The sequence below is a fragment of the Petaurus breviceps genome, unplaced genomic scaffold (assembly GCF_028583685.1).
Source record: "Petaurus breviceps papuanus isolate PSGF00001 unplaced genomic scaffold, PetGlider_PUasm1.0 90510, whole genome shotgun sequence".
Lineage (NCBI taxonomy): Eukaryota > Metazoa > Chordata > Mammalia > Diprotodontia > Petauridae > Petaurus > Petaurus breviceps.
In genome coordinates, this window is record NW_027187267.1 from 2,893,018 (window position 1) to 2,917,906 (window position 24,889).

Consider the following 24,889-nt stretch of genomic DNA (forward strand, 5'->3'; position numbering starts at 1 on the left):
CTAAGAGAGTAATGTTGACCCATCCCTTTTGCCTTGCTGTTCTTCCCCTCCATTGCAACAGTTTTCCCTTACCTCTTCTATATGAGATAATTTACACCATTCTGTGTCTCCACATCTCCTCTCATTATATTCCTCTCTCACCTCTCAATTTCACCTTTTAAGTATCATCCCTTCCTATTCAACTGGTCCTGTGTCCTCTGTCTATGTATACCTGTACACATATATACACACATTCACATACGTATTCCTACGCCCATATACCCTCCTATATAGACATATCAATGTATGTATACATACATACATGCATACCTATATATATATATAAATACACACATTTATATTCCCTTCAACTATTCTCCTCCTGAGAAAAGTTTCATAAGTTACGATTATCATTTTTCCATGTAGAAATGTGGATAATTCAACTTTGATAATTTCCTTATGATTTCTTTTCCCTTTTACCCCCTCATGCTTCTCTTGCTTCTTGTATCTGAATGTGAAATTTTCTATTCAACTCTGTTTTTTTCATCAAGAATGCTTGAAAGTCCTCTATTTCATTGATTGACCATATTTTCCCCTGAAACATGATACTCAGTTTTGCTGGGTAGGTGATTCTTGGTTTTAATCCCAGCTCTTTTGACCTCCAGAATATCATATTCCAAGCCCTTTTATCCCTCAATGTAGAAGCTGCCAGGTCCTGTGTTATCCTGATTGCATTTCCACAATATTCAAATTGCTTCTTCTTGGCTGCTTGTAATATTTTCTCCTTGATCTGGGAACTCTGGAACCTGGCTATAATATCCATAGGAGTTTCCTTTTTGGTATCTTTTTTAAGAAGATCAGTGGATTCTTTCAACCTCTCTTTTGCTTTCCGATTCTAAAACATCAGGGCAATTTTCCTTGAGAATTTCTTGAAGTATGATTTACATATATATATGTATATATATATATATACACACACACATAAATAGATATATCTATATAGAAGAGTAAACATGCATATGAATACATATGTGAATGTGTGTATATATGTGTACAGGTATACATAGACAGAGGACACAGGACCAGTTGAATAGGAAGGGATGATACTTAAAAGGTAAAATTGAGAGGTGAGAGAGGGATATAATGAGAGGAGATGGGGAGAGAAAGAATGTTGTAAATTATCCGATATAGAAGAGGCAATGGAAAACTGTTACAATGGAGGGGAAGAACAGGAAGGCAAAAGGGAATGGGTCAAACTTACTCTCATTGAATTTGGCTTAGGGAGGGAATGACATACACACTAAAAGCAGTATCTCACCCTAGAGGACAGAGGGGAAAGGGATGAAAGGGGGGATGATGGAGGGGAGGGCAGGTTGAAGGGGAGGAAAGCTGGAAGCACACACTTTTGAAAAGAGACAGGGTCAAAGTATAGAACAGAACAAGTTGGGGGGGCAGGATAGGATGGAGGGAAATATAGTCAATCTTTCACAATATATCCACTATGGAAATGTTTTGTGTAGCTACACATGTCTAACCTATATTGAATTTCTTATCTTCCCAATAAGGATGGGTGACGAGGGAGGAAGGGAAAGAATCTGGAATTCAAAGTTTTAAAATATATGTTTAAAAATATATTATTATGTTTTTTACATGTAACTGGGAAATAAGATTTATAAGTACTGGCGTATAGAGATCTATCTTGCCCTACTGGAAAGTTGGAGGGGGAATGCAGGGGGAAATAGGAGAAAGCAGATTGGGGGAGGGGGTATATATTAAGACCACTGTTTTGGGATGGTGGGTCAAGGAAAGAAGGGGAGAAAATTTGTAACTCAAAATCTTGTGGAAACAAATGATGTAAACTAAAAATAAACATAAAATTTAATTTAAAAAATTTGGACTCAGTCAAAAGGCTGCACCCAAAGACCTAGATGCCCACATGTGGCCTTGAGGCCACAGATAATTTTCCACCCCTGGCCAAGACCCAAACTGCAGTACAGACCAAGAGGGTAATGATGAGACCATGACTTAGATTGGATCACTTAGGCCTTGTGGAAAATTTTCTGCTCCTTGACCTGAATTGCCCTTGAAATATTTGAAGAATGGAACACTAATACTTAGGGAATTCTATAATAATACTAGGACCATAAGGTTTCTAATATTCCCTATTGAGATACACAGAGTCTGGTCTTAATAAAAAGTCTCAGTTCAGAAAATAGACTGCAAAAATGAAAAACAAACAAATGAGAAAAAGATGTTTGCATTAGAAAGTCATATGGAGTCAGAACTATTAAGACACAAACCTAAAATAAGAGAGTAACATCGACACATACAAAGAAAAATTCAGAGTAAAACAGGGTTTGGCCACAAAGTCAACTATAACTTTTTGAAGAAATAAACCAATTACTTTCAAGACTTTAAATGAGTTTACAAATGCAATAAGATCAGTAAAAAAAGAATTGGAAAATAAATGAGAGCTCTAGAGGAAAGACTTAGAAGGGGAATTAATGTTTTAGTATAAAACAAGCTAAAGCTTACCCAAGTAACACAATCCCTAAAAATAGAAACCAACCAAGTAGAAGTTAAGAATTCTATGAGACTAGAAAAAAATATTAAAACAAAGCTAAAATGCTAAAAAAATTTGAAGAAAATATTAAGTACCTCATTTAAAAACATCTAACTTGGAAAACAGTTACAGGAGAAGTAATTTAAGAATCATGGCCTAAAAACTATTGTCCCTTCTCAAAAATATTTTTTTAATAAGAGCCTGGTTATTATATGTCAATAAATCATTTATATAAACTCCTCAAATATAATAGAATCAGAAAACAAAGTGAAAATAAAAACTACCTACCAGATACCTCCTGAAAGATGTCCCAAAATGAAAAGCCCCAGGAACTTCATAAAACTTTCTATGACTTTCAAATCAAATCTAGAACTTTCAAGTCAAAACAAAAATGTTACAAACAATCAAAAAGAAATAATTCAAGTACAGAGTAGCCACAGTAAGGATCACATGAGATTTAGGAACTACCACTATTAATGAAGAAGAGAGCTTATTTCAAAAGGCAAAACATAGGCTTGCAACCAAGAATAATTTGCCCAGTAAAAATATGTACCACAGAGGATGGGGAAGGAGGGGTGGGAGGGATGGAGCTTTAATGGACTAGGTGTTTCTCTTGGGAATAGCAGAACAGAGTAGAAATCTTGCAAAAAAAAAACCATAGGAGTCAAGAGAAACATTAAAAAGAACAATACAAAGAAGGAATCAAAGGGCATTAAATAAGGATTAACTGTTTATATTCCAATAGAGGAAGATGACATATATCCCATTAGATCCCTGATGTCATTAGGAGTCAAAGAGGAAGTTAAATAAAACAGAAGACCTGGGAGTTATTTTGTATACTTTGATGATCTTAAAAGAAGAAAGGAAAGGAAATGAAAAAGAAATACAGTAGGAAATTAAAGGTAAGGAAAAGTGGAAAGACTGAACTACCTCACAAAATCCAGGTGCACAAGTAGAAGAGTGAGGAAAGGTTTGAGGAATGGGCTACACTTGAACTTGTCAAAGGAGAGTAGAACTTGACAAATGAGGGTAGAACCCCTACCTACATATACACATACACACATACATACATAAATACATGCATACACACACACACACACTTATAAAAAGAAGTTAGTACAGAAATGCATTTATCCCAAGTAAAATAGAAGGAATGGGAGAATAAAAGGGAAGGTATTTTCTGGGAGGGATTAGTCAAACAAAATCAAACTTTGAAGGATGGATAGTGAAGAAGAGTTTTAAAGGAAAAAACATATAAGAACTTCTAATTTATATATGATGGATAATTTCATCAAATAAAAGGAAAAGATCTAATACTAAAAGCTTCAGAAGGCAACCAAGTAGTCCTTAGCAAATATTTATAGCTTTAAACACTTTCATCAACAAAAGCAAAATAAGAAATCAATGAATTGGGCATGAAACTGAAGATAAATTAGAAAACCAAAAATGAAAATTACAAGAGCCAATTAAATACCACTAACTAATTCAACTGTTTTAAAAAGGGAATATCCCAATTACTATTCACAAAAACATAACAAATGAAGAAGAAACAAAGGAATTATTCTAATATATTTTGTCCAATTACATGCAAATAAAATTGACAACCTAAATGAAATGGATAAAAATTTATAAGAATATAAAATGTCCAGACTAACAGAAAAATAAACATTAAATTTAAATAGTCTAATTCACAAAAATTTAAGATATATATATGTATATATATATATATATATATATATATATATATATATATTTGTGTGTGTTCCATAAAGAAAAAACAACTTGGAATCAAATGTATTTAAAAAGAAATTCTACTAGATATTTAAAGAATCTTGATACTATTATATAAAATCTTTGAAAAGGAAAAGAAGGAAAAAAGAAGTTCTAAAAATTTCTTTCTGTGATGCACATATTGTCTTGATATCTAAATAAGTGAGAGTAAAAACAGAGAAAGAAAATTATAGACAAATCATTAATGATCACTGATGAAAGAATTCTAAATAAAATAATAGAAAAGAGACTAGAGCAAACTATAAAAAAGATTGTACACTATGAATGAGTCAGATTCATGCCAGAAATACAGGTTTAGTTCAACACTACAGAAACTATCAATATAACATACCATATTAGTAACAAGAATTTACAATTTGTTATAAATTTATAATGATAAATTAGAGTTCTTTCCAACAAATTAAGCAAAGCAAGTATCATCACCAGTGTTATTTGAAATAGTATTAGAAATACTAACTATGGCAATGAGTCAGAACCAAGAAATTAAAGGAATAAGCATAAAAGCAACAAAATCATCTTTTTGTATATATTATAGTTTACTTTAAAAATGTATAAAGTCAAATAAAATCAGCAAAAATACTTGAGAGCAAAGTTTCAAGATATAAAATAAATTGATATAAACCATAAGAATGTCTATATATCACCAACAAAACCTAGTAAAAAGAGGAATCCTATTTTAAACAACATAGAATGTAAAAAGTACTTGATACCTATTCACCCAGATATAAATAATAACCATACAAATACAAGCACAAAACACTTTATGGGAATACAGACCTAAATAATAGGAGAAATACCATTTTTTCATAGATAGATTAACCAATACAATGAAATTGTAAGATTATATACATCAATTTACTTATCCAATGCCACACCAAATTATTAAAAATGTATTTTTTTTTTTAAAGCAATTGGGGTTAAGTAACTTGCTCAATGTTACAAGGCCAGTTATTTCTGGGTGTGGTGCTGAGTGTCTGAGCCCAGGATTCGATCTCCAGTCGCCCCAACACTGGAGCTGGTGCTCTTACTCTCTGAGCCACCTGGCCGCCCCTAAGCAATTGGGGTTAAGTAACTTGCTCAAGGTTCCACGGCCAGGTGTTTCTGGGTGGGTGCTAAGTGTCTGAGCCCGGGATTTGATCTCCAGGTCTATCTCAACACTGGAGCCGGTGCTCTTACTCGCTGTGCTACCTGGCCGCCCCTAAAAATGTATTCTTAGAGTTAGAAAATATAATACTGAAATTCAACTAGGGGAACAAAAGTCAAGAATGTCAAGAGAAATAATGAAAAAATAATGTTGGGGTAGGGGAAGGCTAGCAGCATGATATTGCAAAGCAACATTCACTTTTTTTTAATTGGCAAGGGTTAAAATACAGAGAGATTCATCAGTGCAACAGATTAGGTATTAACATCTAGAAGTAAGTTAATGTATTAGCTTCATGTTTAATAGACCTAAAGGACCCATCCACTGAGGTAATCTAATGATTCAATAAAAACTGTTGGGAAAAGTGGAAAGCAGTCTGGTAGAAAGTAAATATAGAATATTGAGCTCACATCATATACCATACATGGCTTAGACATGAAGGATGAAATCACAAGCAAAGTAGAGGAGTAGGGGGAAAAATTACCTTTCAGATCTATGAATGGAGGAGCAGTTCATGACCAAACAAGAGATAAAGAGGATGCCAGAAGAAAAAATAAACAATTTTGATTATATAAAATTTAAAAATTTGGCATACATAAAAGCAGTGAAAGTAACTGGAGGTAAGGGAAATCTTCACAGCGTATATCTCTAATAACATTTAATTTCCAAGATATATAAGAAAATGATTGAAATTTATCAGGTTAAAAGCCATTTTGCAATTGACAAAAGTTCAAAGGATATGAACAGAAAGTTCTTAAGGGAAGAAACTGAAGCTTTAAGTAGCTACATGGGACAAATGCTTCAAATCGCTATTAATTAGAGAAATGCAAAGTAAAATAACTCTGATATTTCACCTCACATGCATCAAATTGGCAAAGTTGACTAAAAAAATTAAAAATGCTGGAGGGATTGTAAAAAATAGATATGTTGATACATTTTTAGTGGATTTAAGAATTTGTTTTCCATTCTGGAAATGAAATTGGAATTGTATCCCAAAAGTTACTAAGCTATGTCTATCCTTTGACCTAGCAATACCACTATGAATCCTTGTGGAAGTACATTATTAAGCCTAATTTTAGATTGTCTAGAAATATTAAGAAATACTATTTCTCTCATCTAAACCCTTTTCAGACATTTCTTTAGAAACAAAAGTTATGTATATCCTTTGAAATGGAGTAAGGATGATAGACAAATTTAACTCTTGTCTAAACAAGATCATTGCCTCATACCCACACAAAGTGATTGGTACTATGGTCCACCTAAGAGCAATTTTCTCTTTTGCATTCAATGTGAAAATACTGGTCACAGGAAGGAAATCTTTTCAGTCCTTAAAGGAAGTAGTCAGCGAAGGGAGTCACGATTATTCTGGATTGTTACTTTAACACATTTTGATCTTTTTTCTTGTGCAAAATCCTAGAAACATTGCAAAAAAAAATTATTTTGAGGCAGAGCCATATAAGAAAGTATGGGAAACTATGCCATATGGATCTCTCTCTCTCTCTCTCTCTCTCTTTCTCTCTCTCTCTCTCTCTCTCCCCCCCCCCCCGCGCCCTCCCCCAGTAATGCATTGGGTATAGATTAATGTTTGATTCAATACAATTGATTTCAGAAAACTTTACACACACACACACACACACACACACACACACACATGTGCTAAATTTGAGATGATCCCAGAGTAAGGAACTAAGACTAAGACTGGAAAAAGCCCTGTAGAAGGTATGACTTTAATTGAGGCTTGAAGGAAGTCAGTGAAACCAGGAGGTGGAAATAAAGAGAAAAAGTGTTCCAGGCATGGGGGGGGGTAGTAAGGGAAAATGCCTAGTTTGGGGACATGGAGTATCATGTGTGAGGAAAAGAAAGATGGCCAATGTCACTGGATCACAAAGTACATGGAGGGGAGCAGGATATAAAAAAGACTGGAAAGGTAGTAAGGGCCCAGGTTGTGAAAGGCTTTAAAAGCCAAATATAGTTTTATATTTGATCCTGGATAGGGATAATAGGGAGTAACAGGGAGCCACTTGAGTTTATTTAATGGAGAAGACCGGAGATGATATGATCAGGAGAGAGAGGAGACAATAGTTCCATTTCATTTGTTTGTTTGTAGTGGGGGTTTACCATATGCATGGACTACATTGGTTTGCTTAGCTCATAGAAATTCTCCATTTTCACAGAAAAAATGGTTTCTAGGAGAATTATAAGAAAAGTACCTGTAGAAATTATGGAATATTCATAGACATTACATAACTGATTGCCATTCGCTAATGACATGATTGAAGAGGCCTTTTTCATCTGACTGTGCAGCCAGAATTACTGGCATCTTCAATATGTTGTCAATCAGCTTTGACTCTTCTTTTCATTCAGGGCCAGGTCCAGTGCCTCTTTATTACTCAGTGTTTAGAGAAAGACAATGAAGTAAGATAAAAGGCCTTCATGCCTTCTTATCTAAAGCAAAATGGTGCCCAAGAAATAAAAAATAATAATAAGTCTCAGTCCTTGACCTTTTTTATTCATTCTTTTCTTTTCTAGCTGAAAGAAGTATAGTCTCGTGACCTAGTGAGTTCAAAAGTTCGTCCTGAAGTTTCTTTGGAATTCCGGAGTATAGGTCCAGAGTCAATCTAGAATCAATGACCCAAGGAACATGGAGTGATCTTCAGGAGTGGCCTTTGGAACTCCACCTTAGTAGAAGGATTAATCTGTGCCATTTCTGTACATGAACTTAGATCAATTCTATGTAGAAATAGTTAACTCATACACCTATTTCCTCAGAGACTGAAGTGATAGAGGGGAGAGATTATGCCCTAAATGTATCGGGGAAGATATTTGTATGTATATTCTTGATATATCTGAGAAGCAAATATCTTCTTGTAAAAGCTAATTGATGTTAAATGGTTAAATTATAACTAGGGTGCTAATACTAAACAAGGTGGCAGGGCAGCAGGGGGGAGGGGTGGGAGGTGAGGGGGAGAAACCTAGCTAGTAAGGGCTTAAGTTTGTGCCACTAGTAAAGAGAAACAGTCCAACCTTGCATGATACTCCATCACCCTGAGGTGAGAGATATAATAAGCCTACTCTTGAAAAGGTAGGGCCAGAGCATAATACTTCATTTGCCAATTGAAGAAAATTAACTCTTTTTCGAAAGAAGCAATAAGAAGATATAGAAGATAGAAGGCTAATAAAAATAGGGAAAATCGGAAGCAAGAGTAGAATTGGGAGGGCAAATAGCTCTTGCCATGCAATAAGTGGTAATGACATGAATGAGGAGTACAAAAAAGCTTTTATTCAGAGAGAAGCCCTATTAGAAAAGTGTGCAACTGACTAATGGAGGGTGCAAGGTTATGATAATGGTATCTATAACTCTTCTTCCCAGTGGAGTCATATCTATACCTTGTTTGGTAGGGGGAGGAGAGTAGGGGAATTAGAAGGTAAAAAGGGCTCACCTTCTACCCCAAACTGATCATTATCCTCTGAGATTAGAAAGAAGCATTATGTGGGAGTTGACCTGGAATTTTTTTTTACTATTAACAAAATTAAACAAAGACCAATGATTTAGATGCTGAAAGACAGACATTAAAAAGATGGGAATTTAGAACAATCTCTGGTGATAATCAATAATCAATTGGCTTCACCTAATCCTTTTGTTCTTTGTTTCAGGTTTATATGAATGTTAAGATCATTTAGGTTAAAATTTAGTGGAGAACCACATAACTGCAAGAAAATTTTTATCTCCCCAAAATGGATTGAGACTGACATTCAGAGATTTCTCAGGAGTTAAAAAGAGTGTTGCAATTCTCAAGTCAGATTCAAGTAGTTAGCTGGGACTTAGATCACAACTGGTAAAAAAAGACTTAATATTGGCCTAAGGGTAATGGTTGGCTTTTGCTGACTTTCTTAAGGGATGCAACTGTCATAAATTTAGGTAGTTCTCTACTTGCTCAGGAAAGAAGAGAGAAGGTATGTAAGAGGAAGAGATGAGTATGGTAGGAGAGAGAAGGATATTACAGAAATAAGAGAAAGAGAGAAGGAGAAATGAGAAGTGATAGAAATGGGGAAAAGAGGGGAGTGGAATGATAGGAAGAAGGGAGTAAGAATGAGGGAGGGAGGGAGATAAGGGAAGGAGAGAAAGGCAGAATAGAAAAAGAAAGAAATCTAGAGAAAGGAGAAAATGGTAGAATGGGGAGGGGAGAGAGAGAAGAGAAGAAGGAGAAGGAGAAGGAGAAGGAGAAGGAGAAGAAGAAGAAGAAGAAGAAGAAGAAGAAGAAGAAGAAGAAGAAGAAGAAGAAGAAGAAGAAGAAAATCAGCTTGACTATGTTTTAAATAACTGAGGAAACAAAGGTTCAAGTTTCTGAGCACAGGACCAGGTCTCCTCATCTTGGCACTGGAACCTGAATACAGGGGAAGAAAGATTTTTATACATTAAAAGCAAACAACAGGATATAAACCACGATTCAAGATTAGATAATCTGATTTCTATTTGGAGGAAAGATTAGAGACTTTCTGAGTTGAAAGAGTGATAAGTGAGTTTGGGAGAGGGAGTAGAGTGAGCAAATGGACTTTCCCAGATGGGAAATGGGATGTCATTCAATTGCCATGATTAGTAAACAGGTAGAATTTACAGGAAAATGAAAATTAAGTTTCACAATCTAGTCAGTTTAATAAGGTGAAGACAGTTTATTCACACAATTCTCCAAATTCTCTCAATTCCTCACTTTGATACGTTGGGGAGGGAGCCAGCCCATGCTCATTATTAACATTACATACCACGAAAATACCACTAGGAAGCATTTTCTTGCATAACTTCGTACAATAGCTAATTCAAACCCAAGGACAACAAAGGTGATATCCAAAACTTGTTAAAGAGACTTTAAAGGTAAACTAAATAAGGCTTCAGATAAAACTACTTAGAGAGTTCACAATGGGACTAATTTTGAGGGGGAAGATTTACCAAGGTAACCAAGAAAAATAAGAAAACATAAATTCCATGAAACAAAAGACCAAAGCAATACAATGGTGATCATCAATATTAAATAACGTCAAGTCTCCTATATCCTAGTAATTAATTCCAAATGTTTATTTAATCAGCACATTGTGTCTTGAGTCCCAGATGCGCCATGTAGTGATCTAGTCCCTAGAAATATCTTTCTTTGGACATTATAGAATAAGCTTCATTCTCAGAACAATTCTAAAGGGGATTCTGTTTCTCTGGTTCCAAGTGTAGCAGCAAGCACCTCAGCGTCCCCAGGGTGCCTGCTCACACAGGTTCTTGGATCTGCTTTGTTAAAGGAAAGCAACTCAAAATGGGTTAACAAGCTTACTTTAATCAGTCAGACATATATCGTTTACCTTGTTCAGGAGAAGAGGTCAGCACCCTGAACCTCAAAGTATACAGGCATAATTATCAAGACAGAAACATCAAGTAGACAGATTTCCAAACTGTCCAACCATTACATCCATACCCAGTCAACATCTGGGTTTCCACATTCTGGGTTTTTCAAAGCCGGGGGACTCTCAACAACGGCTTCCCAGAATTCAGATCAAATCACAGAATACTTTTCAAAGTGAGTCCCAAAATCAAAGCTACACATCAGGGCTTATATAGCCTTCTCCTGGCTCAGAGAATGTAACAACCTTATTGACTCACTGGCCAATCAAGAAGTATCTACTGAAAAACAAGCTTCCCCCACCCCAGGCTTCAGGTGCACATTAGCCTAGGGGCAGGGAAGATCTTTAAAATTTACATTCTTATTACACCAAGTCACTCGCAGAAATTCCTAGGTAATTCTGCTAAAATCTGCCAGTAACAAGACAATACACTTTAGTGCAATCTCTTAAATTTGGCTGTATAAACCCGAAATTTCAAAGAATTTCAGTTTTTATATACCCCTTTCTGTTTCTATCTTGACCTGTTCTAGACAGCCGCTGTACCTGATATGAATGACAGACTGAAGGAAAAATCTTTTTAAAAAATCATAAGGTTCTGACTTGTAAAATGAATTCTTCTGTCTCTTAAAACAGATGCTTCAAAATAGGAAAATGATTTCACTTTCTTTATAATTACTAAGGCAATTTTATATATAAAATCCTTAACCTAATTTTGACAACTTGACATACTTAAAGTCTGAATTTCCCACTAGAAACCTTTGGATTTATATGATAAATCATATATATATACTAATTCTTTGGAAAAACTGTAAAATCCTGTTTCTATCTCAAAGTTCAATATTCCATTTAATTAGAAAACTTTTACATTGCATCTTTGTCTTATTACTTTGTTTAATTCACTGTTTAGGAATATATCATCCCTATATTATAATTTTGATCACAAATAACAAAAATTTTTCAGTATTAATATATTAATAACTTTGTATTTCAACCACAAAACTTCTACAATTCATAGCTGTTTATAGAAATTTGCTATGAAAGGGAAAAGGAGGAATATAATAATAACAATGTCAAAACTGTTCCCTCAAGGGAATAGATTGATCTGACGCACACCATAACAGGGAAAATACTCCCTTAGTTTTGTTTGATTTAAGGAAGGAATCATATTAATAAATAATCAAACAATGAAGCTCCACATTATTCACAGGGTACCAGAGCTGGACTCAGAATTAAGCAAGTAAGAAAATTTCCTATTCAGAAAGAAATAATTCATTGGGAAAACTGAGTCAATGGGCTCCTACCTTAGGCCACACCAAGGTAATCCCCTAAACCTTGCCCAGGGACAGACATCTCTCTGTAGCAGTTCTCAGACTGTAGCACATGTCATTTTCTCCTGGAATGGTGGATTATTGGCTTCATGACAATTTAGAGAACCATACTTGTAATCAAAATTCGAATCAATATTAAGTTACAGTCCCAAGAAATTTTTTGACAAGTAGCAAAATTTCACTAGGACTTGAATATTGCTAATTTTCACACTTTTTCCTACCAGCTACATTTCATTTATCCTTTACTTACAAATTAAAAGTAACCACATTCTGGAGTTCTTCAAATTGCATATACAATGAGTATATGATAGCTGACATAATAATGTATTGAAGTTACATCTTCAAACCACCTTATACATTTTCGTAATTTTTACAAGTGATAGCCAAATAATTTAAGATGAAAACACTCTTAATTATAGTAAACTTGTAATTTCCCTCTTTTGATAAATGTAATGGTGATGAAATTTAAAGATCTCTTTGTATTGGAAAGCTAAGAGGTACTTAGCACCTAGTTCAAATTAATCAAAACCTCTGTTAAAGAAACAGAATGTATGAACCCCTGTTGCTGACATAACAGAAAGGGGCTAAAAAGGGAGGAGCAATACTGTATATAAGGAAAAGCCCCAGAGAGGGAGAGTCAGAACTCCTTGGAATAAACTTTGTGAAGGCAGAAGCAGCTGCTGCCAAGGAGGCTGAAGAGGAAAGGCCCAAGCTGGAGAGAATGATTTTGATTTTGGGAACCTGGGTGAAGTGATTTTGATTCTGGGAACCAGTTGGAGCTTCTGATAGGGAGTTACCAGCTTCTCCTGGGAGCTGCTGAAGACTGAGGAAGCATGACTGTGATACTGGTACTTTTTATGAACCTGTTTGTGGCTTTGTTAAACCTTGACTTCCTGGGAACAGAGACTGTGAAGGATTTAAGGTGGACTGGACTCTATGAGCTTCATTGTGGAACAGGAACTGCACAGAAAGCTGGACAAGGAGCTAGGAGCTGTCTGCCTTTGAACCCATGTGACAGTTTAGTGAATCCAGGTAGGAGCTGGGACCATGGAAGGGGATCCAGGGAATCTGAGAGTAGACTACCCCAAGTCTAGCTGAAATAAGACTTTACTTGGATGCTGTGTACTGACTGAGAAGATTGTAACTTATTTGTGACTGAGGAGTGGATGGCCTGTATATTTTACACTACCCCTTAAGAGAGTGCTGAGTAGTGACTGATAACTTAGTGTGCCCTATGAGTGGAGAACTTTGACTACTGTATTTAGTGATCCTTAAGGAGGCAAGCCTCTTTCAGGATGATTGAATGATTGAGTTACTAAGTGATTGATTGGCTAAATGATTATACTTTGGTTCAAAGCTATGTGACCACTGTTGTGAAAACTATGTGGCCATTTTCTGTGATAAATTGTGGTGAATGTTGTAGTTTGATTATCTGTGATAAGTTGTAACATTATGAATGCTGTACCTTGACTTAGAGTGAATGTTTTGCTCTGATTTGTTATTGAATAGAGTGTTCACTATACTATGTAAACAGAACCTTAAAAGCTGTTCACAGTAGCATTCTTCTGGAAAGCTGCTTGTGCTTGGCTTTACAACAAGGAGTGGAAAAGAGAATACTGTTTTCTTAGTTCTGTGTTCTCAAACTTCAGTATTTTAAAATTTTACAATAAGTGGTCAGTAGGGCTGATAAAATGTTATAATCTAATCTGAATACAATGTCTCAAGGTAACTCACAGATAAGGATATTTTAAAGGGGCTATGCAACTTTCCCCCCAAAGAGTAAATTATTATTAATATTTTTATTTTTGCTGTTATTATTACTAATCTTAAAACACAATATGTACCACTAAGTGTTTAATAGTTTTCAAATGTCTATTTAATCACATTCTTTTAACAGCTCAATTTATCATCTAACAGCATCCAGATTAAAAAAAGAAGTTAATTGTCTAGCAGCATTATAAGAAAAAAAATTAGAAACACAATAACATAAACAATACCATGTACTTGAAATATTAAACAAAATTTATTGCCAACTAAATGACAATTCAACTGAATGCATTTCCAAAATTCTTTAGAGAAAATCATTTTATCACCTTTGACATTTTATACTAATCACTAATGTAAAACCTGGTAAAGAGTTATTCAATATGGAGCAATTAAATTCAATTAAAGATATAACAGCAATAATCAACATTTATATAGTGCTCACTATATACCAGGAACTATGTCAAGCACTTCAAAATTATTTTATTATTTAGTCTTCAAAACAACCGTGGGAGTTGGGTTCTAGTCCTATCCCCTTTACAAATAGAAATAGGAAAAAAGAAGCAAAGTTACTCGCTTAAGGTCTCAGAGTTAATAAATTTCTTAATGCCATATAGCAAATGCAGTTAAGTTTTGATTTACCACAATTATTTATATAGTATCTGAACAAAATTTTGTCTGAACTAAATCTGTATTTTTAATCACTAATGGTAAAATTGAAAAAAAAAATACCCAAGGGCCATTAGTTGGCAGCACTTCACAATTTCAGAGCCCACTGAAAACAATTAGCTCATTTTCAAAGATTCTCAGTAGCGCTTCCAGCTCCCTGTATTTCCCAAAAAGTCAAATCAATTCATTTTGTGTTCATAATCTAGACCCACTCTCTCTTTCCCTGATGCTTTTTAGTTTTAACCCTGGAAGAAAGATAGGGAGAAATTTCAAGTGGCAACCTCAAATTCCTATCCCCTTGCTTTGGAGCTGATGAGATTCCAAGGACTGGGGAATATGCCCCTAGAATAATGTTTCAGAGACAGAGCACCGTATTTTCTAATCATATGCCAAACTTTCCAAATAATCTTTTTTGTCATAGAATTTCTCCTTTCCAAATTTAGCACAAAATTTTATAACATTTTAATTATTTGTAATATTGTTACTTTTTTGGTTTCCTGAAAGTTTACAAATGCATGGCTTTTTTTTTCTAATTTTCTTTGGTGACTTTTCTTCTAATTTACCTAAACAATTCTATTATATAAGATGTTGAAAATTCTATTTAATCCTTCCTAAAAGACATTCCAATCTAGTCCTAGTTTCTATTCACCTCCCTCTCTCGCCCTTACAAATATTATATTGCCCCATTATTCAGAAAAGGTTCCAGCGATGGTGGGGGTGGGATAGGTGGTCATTCCTAATGGATTCCTCTTTGATATAAATCACTTTTTCCAGTCTTTAATTGAATTTTATTAATTTTAAATTGCTCCCTAATTTAAACAAGCTTTTCTCTTTTCTTGATTAAGAAAGGGTTAACAAGAGACAGTACTTAAGCACCAGAAAATTTTTTTTTTCTCATCGGAAAACCACTTTTCTTCCTTGCACAGAAACAATAGCTCTATCAATCACCAGAGAAAGAATGATAAGTCCTTGTAACTTTCAGTCTCAAAGTCTCATTTATCCTTAAAACAAATACTGTGGAGTAATACCCAAAACTCACCAAGATATTTCACTTTTGTTAGACTTCTGCTAAGGACAAAGGGGTAGGTTCCTGGAATTACCCAAAGTTCCAGGAGTTCTCCCCTGAAATTTTAAAATGATTAATCTCCAAACTTTTTAATGATTAATCCCTCATCTCCTTAACTTCCAAACCTCCAAAATCTACTACAGTGTTTAGTAGTTACAAATTCAGTCTCTAATTCATTTATAATACCACAAATTTCTACAAACCAGGAAAAAGTTTTTCTTTCTTTGATTATCTGACTTTATCTCTGTAACCCTAACCTATCTAAGGCTGAAATGACAGAGAAGTATCTTGCAGGGTTTTTTTTTTCTTTTTAACCTATTTTCCACTCAAACCTAAAGTGAAAGTGAGGCCTACTTACTGGGACAGAGAGTTTAGCATCAGAGTACAGAAAACTGAAACAACTGCTTCAATTGTGAAACTTCATTAATCCTTCCCAGCATACTAAACTCTTTGGCTGCAGTTTTTTTTTTATACCAGTTTTTCTTGCTGGCCACATTTTCCACTTAGAAATCTTCAAGGTAGTAGAATCAACAAACGACACTAAACATAATACAAAACAAAGATTTCTTTCCCCTAAGCATTTTACAAAGACATAAAAACTCAGACAATGCAGTAAGATAGAAAAGTTCAGTGTGCACAATTTTCTAAAACTCACAGAAACTGAAAGTCCCTTCTTCAGGTCAAATTTGGGCCCCATTTGGATTGTTATATATTATTGGGCAATCTTAATTTCATTAATCATCAAAAGTGCCACATTGAGGACAAAACAGGCTATCAGCTGAATCTTTTGCAGTTTTAAACCAAATTTCACATAATTTGATAGTTCCTACTACCAGTTTGTCACTTATCAACTATGGTTACTTCTGACTGTTAACCATGCCAATCACCAGAGTTATTATTTGTGACAAATACTGTGCTCTTCCCCAACTTAAGTGGAAATTTATCTATTACCTTAAAAGAACTTCCCAGGAAACACTTGCCCCAATTCTACATGGACTTATTACCTCATCAGCATTAACATTGTTGGGGTTTACTTTAGCTTAGAGGAATTGAGATCAAGAAGGGAGTCCTACCTCCAAGAGCAGTCCTCAATGAAGAAGTCCCATAGGGCAAGGAAGCTTTTCTGAAAGGCTGTCATCACAGGGTTCAGAGTCCTGACTTGACCTGGCTAGCTTTGCAAAAAATGTGATGAGTAAAATCTGAAATAACTGAGGAAGCAAAGGTTCAAGTTTCCAAGCATATTGATTTATTAAGCAATGCATGCCAATAGCAAAACAAATCTGGATGAAGCCTTCTCAGCTTGACATTAAACCTTGAATACAGGGGGAAACAGATTTTTATGCATTAAAAGCAAACCATATGGTATAAAACATGGTACAAAAGACTAGGTAATCTGATTTCTAATTGGAAGAACACTTAGGGACTTTCTGAATTAGGAGGTGGAATGAGCAAGTTTCAGGAGTTAGGAATGGTGGAGCAGGTAGACTTTCCAAGATATGAAATAGGATGTCACTCAATTCCTATGATTAGAAAGCAGGTGGAATTTACAGGAAAAAGAAACAAGTCTCAAAATGGAGTCAGTTTTACAAGATGGAATCAGTTTTGTTCACACCCAAATTGTGCAAACAACTTTTCTATCTTACTGCATTGTCTGAGTTTTTATGTCTTTGTAAAATACTTAGGGGAAAGGAATCTTTGTTTTGTATTGTATTTAGTGTTGTTTGTTGACTCTGCTACCGTGGAAGATTTCTAAGTGGAAAATGTAGCCAGCAAGAAAAACTGGTATAAAAAAAACTGAAGTGAGGTTTGTCCAGGGTTTGAGGATTCTCTAAAATAAAAGACTTCTACAAGGATTTGTGGGAGTTTTGAATGAATGAGTGCTAGGGCTGCTAGAGTCTGGCATACTCCAGGGGTACTTTGAGTCCTGACACTTTAAGCAGGTTTAAGTTCTGGTGCTCTCTCATAAAATAATGTCAGCATTTGGAAAGTGATGGGGAGATAACCCTGACAGATGTAGCATCTAATTGACACAGTCCTTATCCTTCCTTTCTCTGCACAAGAACTGAGAACACTTGGGAAGAAGCCAACAGATCCAGTGTCTGGATGTAACACTACATGTGTGGAAGAAAGGTCTTTATTTCCATGTAACTATAAGGTCAAATCATTTTACCCTCTGAACTTTAATTATTTTATCTTTAAAAAGGAGACGATAGTTGTCCTATGTCACATGGTTATTTTTAAGACCAAATATGCCCATGTATATGCAAGGACTTAAAGAATTCTTAAATTCTTATAAAACATAAGAAGTTATTATTAATCTAGAACTCTCCATAAAGAAGGTGCTCTGGAGGGGAGGGGAGAGGTGGTTAACTTCTGGCCATTCTTATAACTTATTGCAGTTCCTTATGTAGAAATTGTATTCAACTAGCCAAACTTGATCTGTGTCCTGTGGTCTCTCTTGTTTCTTCCCTTGTTTTTTGTGAGCATCAAAAGCTATGGAGAGATTGCAAAGAAAGAAGTTAGCATCTTTCCCTTCTCAGGCACCTTAGCATCAGCATAGAGAGACTGCCTAAGCAGCAAGAGTAACCAACTGCAACCAAGGCAAAAGTTGGCATCTGAGAGAAACCACTGGAAAAATCAAGTTTTATTGATCAATTATATAATGTCAATTGAAGTGAAATGGCTATTTAGCAGTCTTTCAAAATTATTTCTTCTTCCAACTACACTTGAATAGCTTTGTAATTAACTATACAAAAATTGACTACACTAATAGTAACAGCTTAAGACACTGAAACCTGTTTAACTTTTTCTGTCCATGTACATAGAGAATCTTTCATTATCACCATTGTCTGTGTGGGAATAATTGACCTTTTCACTACCTGCTCCATGCTGTACATTGGGTACATCTTTTATTAACCCCTTTGTGGGATACCCAAGGCTAGACACAGTAGGAGGATTGTCCCTGGACTAGCTTAGATGGGGAGTTTTAATAAGCCAATAATTTAGGAGAATGAGAAGCCTATTACCCTTACTAAGAAGGCAAGCTTCTCTGGAGCTGAACCCAAGCAAACCTCTTAGACTTGGTAAACATAGGAAACGGTATGGGTCACAAACCATGTAGACTCAACCTAGCCATATTGATATTAGTCAGTGTTAACTGATTGACCATGACCTGCTCCTGATTCCATGGACTGAGAGAACTAAATGAGGGGCATAAATTTCATTTCTAATCAAAGTTAATGGACTTCCCAGTAACTATGATATCAAGTGGCTTATCCAATTTATTTGAAAACTGCATAACATGAGTAAAATCTCACCTTTTACAGCAGGCAATTTCTTGTCCATATAATTTGCTTTCCCTTCGGAGATTATCTTCCTTCTGCTCTGTATATATCCTATATATACTTGTCTATATATACATGTTTTCTTCCCACATTAGAACGTGGGCTCCTTATAAACAAGGACTGTTTTTGCCTTTCTTTGTATCTCTACTCTAGTCAGAGATTTTGACACATAGTAATTACTTAGCAAATCCTTATTGACTGACATACTGAGACCTAAATAATGCCCTACTTGATCTGAATCCCCTTCTCTCCTGTGCACATCCCTAGAGCATTTCAGAGATAATATCACTTAAAGAAAAAGAAAAGGGTCTCCAGAGTGCAATGTATTTTTCTCCCCTCGGGCACTCATGGAGGACCTGAACTTTTGTTCTTTTCAGAAAGTATGAGAGTGAGAATGACCTGAAGTCCAAGAGACATGAACACTTTGCCTGGCATCATGAGAATTTGTTTGATCGGCTTGATGAAGAATGTCTTTGATACAACAGAGAAGCCCAAATGAGAGCCTCCCTTTAGTTACTAATGCTCATTTCTACTGTCACCACTTAAGTGTTTAAAGAGACATGGGATGAACTTCATCTTTTAAGCTATAGCATTGGAAATATAGTCTAGTCCACAAAATCACTTCAACTGTCTTCATTCATAAAACACCATATGCAACATCACACTCAACTGTTTTGAGTTCAATGACCAATATAAATCTCCTCAAAAGCATAATCGTGGACTACACAACTAGGGTTGCTAGGCTCTGGTAGGTGAGTTTTCACCATATACTGTTCAGAACCAGACCTCCATGTGACTGCCACAAACATCTATCCCTTGTCTAGTTTTCATTCATATGTTTTCTTGCACTATTAGAAGTAAGCTACATGAGAGGGTAGGGACTGTCTCACTATGCCCAGGAGTAATCCAGTATATGAAGCATAGTATTATAATTGCATATATGTGTATATGTGTGTATAGTTGTGCGTTTGTCTAGATACAGATATCTGTAACATAGATATATACACATGCAGAGGTTTTAATGTAAATGTATGCACATGTATATACATTTTATATAGATATAATTTGAGGAAACTTTATGTTCAAATTGTATACTAGTTGTCAATTTGCAAGTAACTGGTATAATTATAGAGTATAGTTTCATCTAATTTAGGAGTTGTGCCACAGGAATTTATTTAGTTCTTAACTGTTTCAGTCTTGTTTTGCCATAGGAATCCCTCCCTTTATTTTCCACCTGCCCCCTTCTTCATGGTAATTGAATTCTAGAACTTTTCTTTATTCAGCCTCTCCCTTTAATCCTCACATTTTTTTCTGTCAGGGTTGAAATATCACTCCAAGCAATCTGTCTTCAGGAACACTCTGAAAGGCTCTTCTATCACCTTCATGTCTCCTCGACATTTGAGTTTGTGGCAAGCTATAGGGAAAATCATTGCCTCTGACTTGAGAGATCACATACCCAGCAGTTCCTCACTCATCTAGGGGCATAATGTTCTGTCCTGGAAGAGAACATTAACTGGGTATCCCCACCTCAACTGGTTACAACTATCTACTTTGCAACCTGTGAATAGAGAGTAAGAAGAAATATTATTATTTGTTGGATGTGGGGAGGATGGAACTATGACTAAATGACCTAAAGGCTCAGGTCAATTAAGAGGACGGGGGTCTCTTGCCCAGAGCTCTTCTCAGAGCATCCTTGACTTCCTTGTTTCTTAGACTGTATACAACAGGATTCAGCAAGGGAGTAATGACAGTATAGGTCACTGAAATAAGTCTGTCTTGCTCAAGAGAGCTGTGGGATTTCGGTTTCAGGTAAATGATGGAAGCACAGCCATAGTGGATGATGACTACAGTAAGGTGGGAGGCACATGTGGCAAAGGCCTTCTTCCTGCCTTCAGCTGAGGCAATCTTGAGGATAGTGGAAATAATGAGGACATAGGAGATGAAAACTAAGCCCATGGGCAATACAAGGACACACACACTGACAATAAAATTAATGATCTCATTGACAGTGGTGTCAACACAGGCGAGCTTAAGAAGAGGCCGGACATCACAGAAAAAGTGGGAGATGACACTGGCATCACAGAAAGGGAGGCCAAATACAGATGTCACTTGAATAATGGCCATTCCAAGACCAATTGCCCATGATCCACATGCCAGCTGAGCACAAGCACTCTTCCCCATGATGACGGAATACCGTAAAGGATTGCAGATAGCCACATAACGATCATAACCCATAGCTGTGAGCAAGAAACAATTATTGATGCCAAACATAAGGTAGAAGAAGAGCTGTGTGGCACATTCTGGGATGGCAATGGGTTGGTTTGGACTTAGAAGGCCAGCCAGCATACGAGGAATGATAGCTAATGTATAGCATGTCTCAGATATGGACAGTGCACTCAGGAAGAAATACATAGGTATATGAAGATGACGGTCAAGGCGGATGATGGCCACAATTATGCCATTGCCAGTCAATGTCATAAAGTACAGACCTAGAAAGACCACAAAGAGAATGAGCCGGTGCTGCCACCTGAAGCTGGAGAACCCCTCAAAGGTGAACTCACTTACAGCTGTGGAATTTGGCCTTGGCATTGAGGAAAATCTTGCCAATCTGAAAGAGATAAGGAGAGGTAAAGATAACAAAGGGTTAGCATCTAATCATGGAGCAGAAAATGCCAAGGGAATTGTTGTGTAATGGTAAGTCTCTATTGGTGATCCCACTCTTCTTGAAATTAATTAACTTTGTCAATTTTTCTGAAGAACACTTCTTGACAGAATCAATCTACCAGAAATGAATGCATACATGACCTGTACTCCTTTATGAATCAATCAAAGTCATTATGTGAAAGAGCTGGTTACAAGTATAGAATGAAAGAGTCATATCAGAACCTTATCAAGATTCTTGAGGGTCAGAAATCGAAAAGGAAAAAGTGGGATAATACCAAGCTCAATCAAAATTAACTAGCAACTCAGTGGCAACAAATGAATGGAGGAAGAAAAGATAGAACTGATATTTATCAGAGAAGGGACAAATTGCAAAGGGATAATGATCTTAAAGCATCCCAGAGCAGAAGACATTGGCTGATGTCACTAGTGAACCAACAAAGTCAAGGAATGAGTGGTCAGAGAAAATTATTTCTCTTTCCCCACCTTTCCTTCATATTGTCTCTCCATCCATAAATACTATAATACAGTTTGTTGTTCTGTTGCAGAAATATTTTTAGTTACCTGAATTTTGTCTCAACCACAAAGAGGCCTCAGGATTATTAGAGATAGATATAAATGTAAATCAAGGCAGAGAGCTCAATGTCTGCTTAAGTGTTAGAAATTAACTTAAATAGGGCCTCATAAAAATTGTGATTGAACTCATAATTTTTTATATAAAATACACTACTAAAATCACAAAAGAGGGAATTACTCATACATAAGGGGCTGTTATATTTCTCATAGGCTTAAAATGAGATAATTCTAGTAACAAAGTTTTAATAAATGCATGTTGTACTGAGGAGGGTATAAAAATTAGAGCTGGAAATTGGACCACTCATAAGTGCTTTGCTCAAGGGAAGAGAAATTTGTTTTGGGAAAAAAAATTTGAAGAATAGGAGAACAGCTATTGTATTCTTCTTAGGAAGACTATGGGAGCAACGTAGGTTAGGGTACATGAGGTGAAGAAACTAAGAGGATAGGCATAAGCATGTTCCACCTGGAGGAGTGGCTTGTTTGACTGATATAACAGTTACTTATCTGGAGGAACAACTTGATTATCTCTTTGGGCAAAGGTCAATACTTGTGGAACTTAAGTTCTATTTGCAACTATGGGGAAGGGGGTGTGAAGAGTACAGTGTGAAAGGTCCAGTCTTGGTCTAGAATGCTGGTCTCCTGAAGCAATGAATGGTTTTACTAGGGTAGCATTGTATTATATCTTTAAAGTAAAGAAACTGAGGCTCCAGAAAGTTAAATAACTTGACCAAAGTCACAGTTAGTAAAAGGCAGAGCCAGGATTCCAGTCCAGATCATCTGAATTCAAATCTAGAGTAATTAATCCCAAGAGTTATCTTGGGAACATTTCTCCTCCTCTCTATGATACCTGATACTCTTATTGAGTTCCTCTGGGCAGCATGAGTGGGCAAAGTTTGAGAAGCTGAACAGGGAAAAATTGCTAACAGAGGAAAAAAAAGGTTTTGGCATATAGAGGCATAGATTTACCCAGGAAATCAAATGACTTGCCCAGGGTCATATAGCTAGTAAACATCCAGACATAATTTGAACTCTGATCTTCAAGAGGTTGAGCCCAGTCATTTATCTACTCTACTACCTAGCTGCCACTTAGGTCCCAGGATCTCTCTCTCTCTGCAGGATAGAGTTTTCTTCCTATCTAATCAAGTCTACTTTTCAGGCTATTTACCCTGAGTCCCTGGTTTTTAGTGCTTATCCCTGGTGAAAATATTCCCAGTTATGATTCTGGTGAGAGTAAAAGAGTAAAGAAAAGTTGTTCATTTCTATAGGTGAGGAATTTTTCTGACTGGCTCATCTGCTCATACAAATTGTCCCCTGTACAGACCTCAAAAGGAGTGGGATCCAGAGAGCAGTTGGAGCATACTTTGCTTGATAAATCTCTGCATAGTGTGCAACTTTCTTTGAATTCCTGAATGTTCTTTTTTCCTAGATTCAGGAAACTTGGGTGAAGGGAGCATATGTCCTGACCTCTGATTAATTGTCTTTCTTCCTTTCCTAAAGTAGAACCTAGGCCAAGGGGGAAGAAAAAAGGAGAAGAGTAAGGAGTTTCTTCTTTTCCTCCCCTCCCCAAAGTGAAAACAATGTGTCTTCCCTAATGGGAAGAGGGATTGTTAGGCTCATTCCATCCCACAATAGGCATTTTATTTTGTATCATACTTTTGAGTCCCTCTATCCCAATGCATATTTTTGGAACCTAGAGTTGTCCCCTCTAACTTAGAGATGGAATTTGCCTAGATTTTCTTTTCTTTTCTTTTTTTAAATCAAACCTGGGAAAAGTGTGTGTTGGGGCTGGTTCATCAATAAAGCTAGGTGGTTTTTTTTTTTGCTTTTTTTCAGAGGGGGGAAGGTAGGGCAATTGGGGTTAAGTGACTTGCCCAAGGTCACATGGCTAGTTTTTGTGTTAAATGTCTGAAGCTGGCTTTGAACTCAGGTCCTCCTGACTCCAGGGCCTCTATTCACTGTATACTCTATTCACTGTACCACCTAGCCACCCCTCAATAAAGTGATTTAAAAGTTTTACTTGTATCTGCTTTGGGATGGGGTTAAGTCATACCCCTTTGGAAGGATTTGGGTTGTGGTTAATGTTCCTTGTTTATTTATTGTTTTCAAATTCACTGTCACCTCTTGTTTCCAATATTTTCTGGAAGAGTTCTGGAATCATTTCCCCGATCCATCCATCTAATTACTATTTTTAGTCTTAAGTCGTTTTCACTCCCCAAGAGAAAAAAATGATTTTCATGCAAATCAATGAGAAAAAAGAGAGATTGATATCTAATAAGGCATGTTTTGACTCTCAAAATATGTCTTTAGAGTGACAAAAAAAATCTCAGAATGAGTTCCAGTCTCTGAAATCTGTCTAAAACCTCTGAAACGCCTTTTCATCACAGACTCCTGCCTCATCAGAACACTGACCCCTTACCCCACAGAGAAAATGGCAATTGCTGTCACAAGATGCCATTCACTCAAGGAAGTAACAGGACACAGAGAAAAAGACAATTTTTTTCTTTGCTATTTTTCTACCAATTAGTACCCTAGAGAAGAAACATAAAGACATACACACACCAGGGAAATATCTCCTTGAGAAACATAGATAATTCACTAATGCCTATGCTAATTCCTAAAAGAAAA

General features: G+C 36.0%; 1 protein-coding gene across 1 annotated transcript; it reads right to left on the bottom strand.

The window, feature by feature from the left end:
• Positions 1–20,674: 20,674 nt before the first annotated feature.
• Positions 20,675–21,616, bottom strand: LOC138141937 (olfactory receptor 10J4-like). The gene has a single exon (XM_069062825.1). It carries the CDS (start codon positions 21,614–21,616, stop codon positions 20,675–20,677), a length of 942 nt encoding a protein of 313 aa, XP_068918926.1.
• Between the last annotated feature and the right edge of the window lie 3,273 nt (positions 21,617–24,889).

What these genes read in the sequence shown, in the direction of transcription:
- LOC138141937 (XM_069062825.1), bottom strand. Translation starts at nt 21,616, where the DNA reads ATGCCAAGGCCAAATTCCACAGCTGTAAGTGAGTTCACCTTTGAGGGG.